General features: G+C 31.3%; 1 protein-coding gene across 1 annotated transcript in view; it reads left to right on the top strand.

The window, feature by feature from the left end:
* Positions 1-123: 123 nt before the first annotated feature.
* LOC100637767 (receptor-type tyrosine-protein phosphatase alpha-like) overlaps positions 124-2,436 on the top strand; it is a 3,642-nt gene continuing 1,329 nt past the window's right edge. Inside the window, exons 1-9 of the mRNA XM_020002815.1 lie at positions 124-211; positions 364-818; positions 912-1,002; positions 1,226-1,308; positions 1,411-1,447; positions 1,723-1,937; positions 1,990-2,153; positions 2,208-2,343; positions 2,391-2,436. The exon at positions 2,391-2,436 is cut by the window's right edge and continues 86 nt beyond it. Coding sequence (XP_019858374.1) covers positions 399-818; positions 912-1,002; positions 1,226-1,308; positions 1,411-1,447; positions 1,723-1,937; positions 1,990-2,153; positions 2,208-2,343; positions 2,391-2,436 — 1,192 coding nt within the window. The 5' untranslated portion in view covers positions 124-211; positions 364-398. The remainder of the gene's footprint in view (positions 212-363; positions 819-911; positions 1,003-1,225; positions 1,309-1,410; positions 1,448-1,722; positions 1,938-1,989; positions 2,154-2,207; positions 2,344-2,390) is intronic.

Genomic DNA, 2,436 nt, shown 5'->3' with positions numbered 1-2,436 from the left:
ATGATTGTAATAATTGTCATTATTATTGTAATCATATTAAAGTAAGTATAAATTGACACTATATATAACTATAATGGAAGAAACAGGAAAAAGATTGTTGGAAAGAAATATGATGTGGCTACTAAAAATGGTTTGACTGATAAGCCATCAATTAGTGAACATGATGTTTCTACATGTAACATCAATAATAAATCTTATGAAAGTGTTGAATGTAAGTATTTTCACACTATTGAAATGAGCAAATAAATTATTGTGACGACTTTAATGCTATCATTTACAATACATAATAGCGCCATGTACATACTACATAGTTACTTGTACATGTATAAATTTGTTTTAACTAGCTGCCTTCTTTCATTACAGTAGAAAATATTCAAGAGGTAACCTACAGTACAGTAATGAAGCCTAAAAAACCAGTGATAGAAGAGTTCCCTAGTAATATGACAACTGAGGAAGGTCGTGAGATTCTTTTGAAAGTTAAAGTGAAAGAAACTCCGAAATTGTCTTTTAATTGGTATCATAATGGAGAGCCAGTGACTGATGATTATGCTCATGAGCTGAGAGGAGATGGTAGTCTACTGCTAGTGAGTGTTGAGGAGAAACATAAAGGAACATATTGTTTTGTTGCTAATAATGATGCTGGAACAGTTAGTCAACAAGTTGTACTCACAGTTGCAGTGGAGGGAAGTGATGAGAGCAGATTGTTACATGGCGACTCATCCAGTGCTAAGGTTGGTATGATTCCTGTTGATAAATTTGGAGAATTTGTTGCTAAAGGACATGCTAAAGGGAACAAGGGATTTAGAAATCAATTTGGGGTAAGATGTTTATTTTTATTTCTTTTTTATATCTGTCTCATATTTCTCGTTTCATTTATGATTCTATAACTTCTATGTTATTTTTGTTAATAGATGTTGGACAGTGGTGAGAGTGAACACACAGTGACAGTTGGTCTTACTTCAAGCAATAAACTGTTGAATCGTTTTGCAAACATTGTAGTGTGTAAGTTACCACTAAAACAACATTATCATTGAAAGATATACTCACAGTATATACAATCATTCGTTTAATGCATTACTGTTATTGTTGAGAATATTGGCTACTATTGTCAAATGAGCTTTAATACACATAGTACTGCAAAAGCTATCCCATTAACTAATTACTCATGTATATTAGCTGATGGTTTTATTCATTCATTAAGGATCATAATTATTATCTCATACAGATGATGACAATCGTATTACACTAAGACCAATGTCAGGCCATAAGGATTGTACAAATGAGTATATCAATGCATGCTACATTAATGTAAGCCAATTTTCATTATGATATACATAGTTTTATATTATAATGTATTAGTGCATATTAAGATATTGTTGTTAGTTTGTGATGAATTTGTTTTGACATTAGGATTACTCTAATCAATATCAGTATATAGCAACACAAGGTAAACAAGTTACCATTTCCCATACATTGTTTATCACAAGTTGACAGTCTTAATAGACTGAAAGGGATGCATGTAATCCATCATCACTTTCAATAACAAGGAATCATAAACTACTGATAGTCAGACTTAAATGACATGTATTAGTTATGATATATTTTCTGCTTTATATTTATAAGTTGTAAACAATGCTTTTGCTGGTATTCACCTTATAATGTTATCAAAATTTAATATTATCAGGAAATTTTTAGCAAAATTTAAATCTTATTATTTGATAGGGCCTGTATCAAATACACTTGTTGACTTTTGGCGGTTAATTTGGCAGGAAAAGTCACCTATCATTATCATGATTACTAACGTCATAGAGGAAGGAAAAGTGAAGTGTCAGCAGTATTGGCCTGATTCAGATACAAAAAATTATGGACCGTTCAGTGTAACATTAAATGATGAGCAAGTACTAACAGATTATACTGTTAGAAAAATGCATGTTAAGGTAAAAGACTATTATGAGATTAATCTATTTTAAAATCATGTTATTTAATCAGTTAGTAGATTCAAATGATCAACCTCCATTGATGATCACACAATATCATTTCACATCATGGCCTGATCATGGAGTACCTGAATATGCAACATCAATACTTCAGTTTCACCGTAGAATTAAGAATGAATACAAACCTACCAAAGGACCAATGCTAGTACACTGCAGGTATTTATATTATAATTCATACATAATGTGTTTATTTATTTATTGTTTTGTTAGTGCTGGTGTAGGTAGGACTGGTACATTCATGGCTATAGACATGGGACTACAACAGGCAGAGAAGGAAGGAGGGATTGATATTATAAGTATTATCAATAGAATGAGACAACAGAGGATGAAGATGGTTCAGACAGCAGTAAGTTAATAATTTAAGCTAGATCTACTTTATTATATTAATGACAGGATCAGTATATATTTGTGAATGATGCTGTACTTGAGTCAGTGACAT

The sequence above is a fragment of the Amphimedon queenslandica genome, unplaced genomic scaffold (assembly GCF_000090795.2).
Source record: "Amphimedon queenslandica unplaced genomic scaffold, v1.1 AMPQUscaffold_12827, whole genome shotgun sequence".
NCBI classification, from domain to species: Eukaryota; Metazoa; Porifera; class Demospongiae; order Haplosclerida; family Niphatidae; genus Amphimedon; species Amphimedon queenslandica.
The sequence above is the reverse complement of the archived record's forward strand: the minus strand, read 5'-3'. Positions and strand labels throughout refer to the sequence as shown.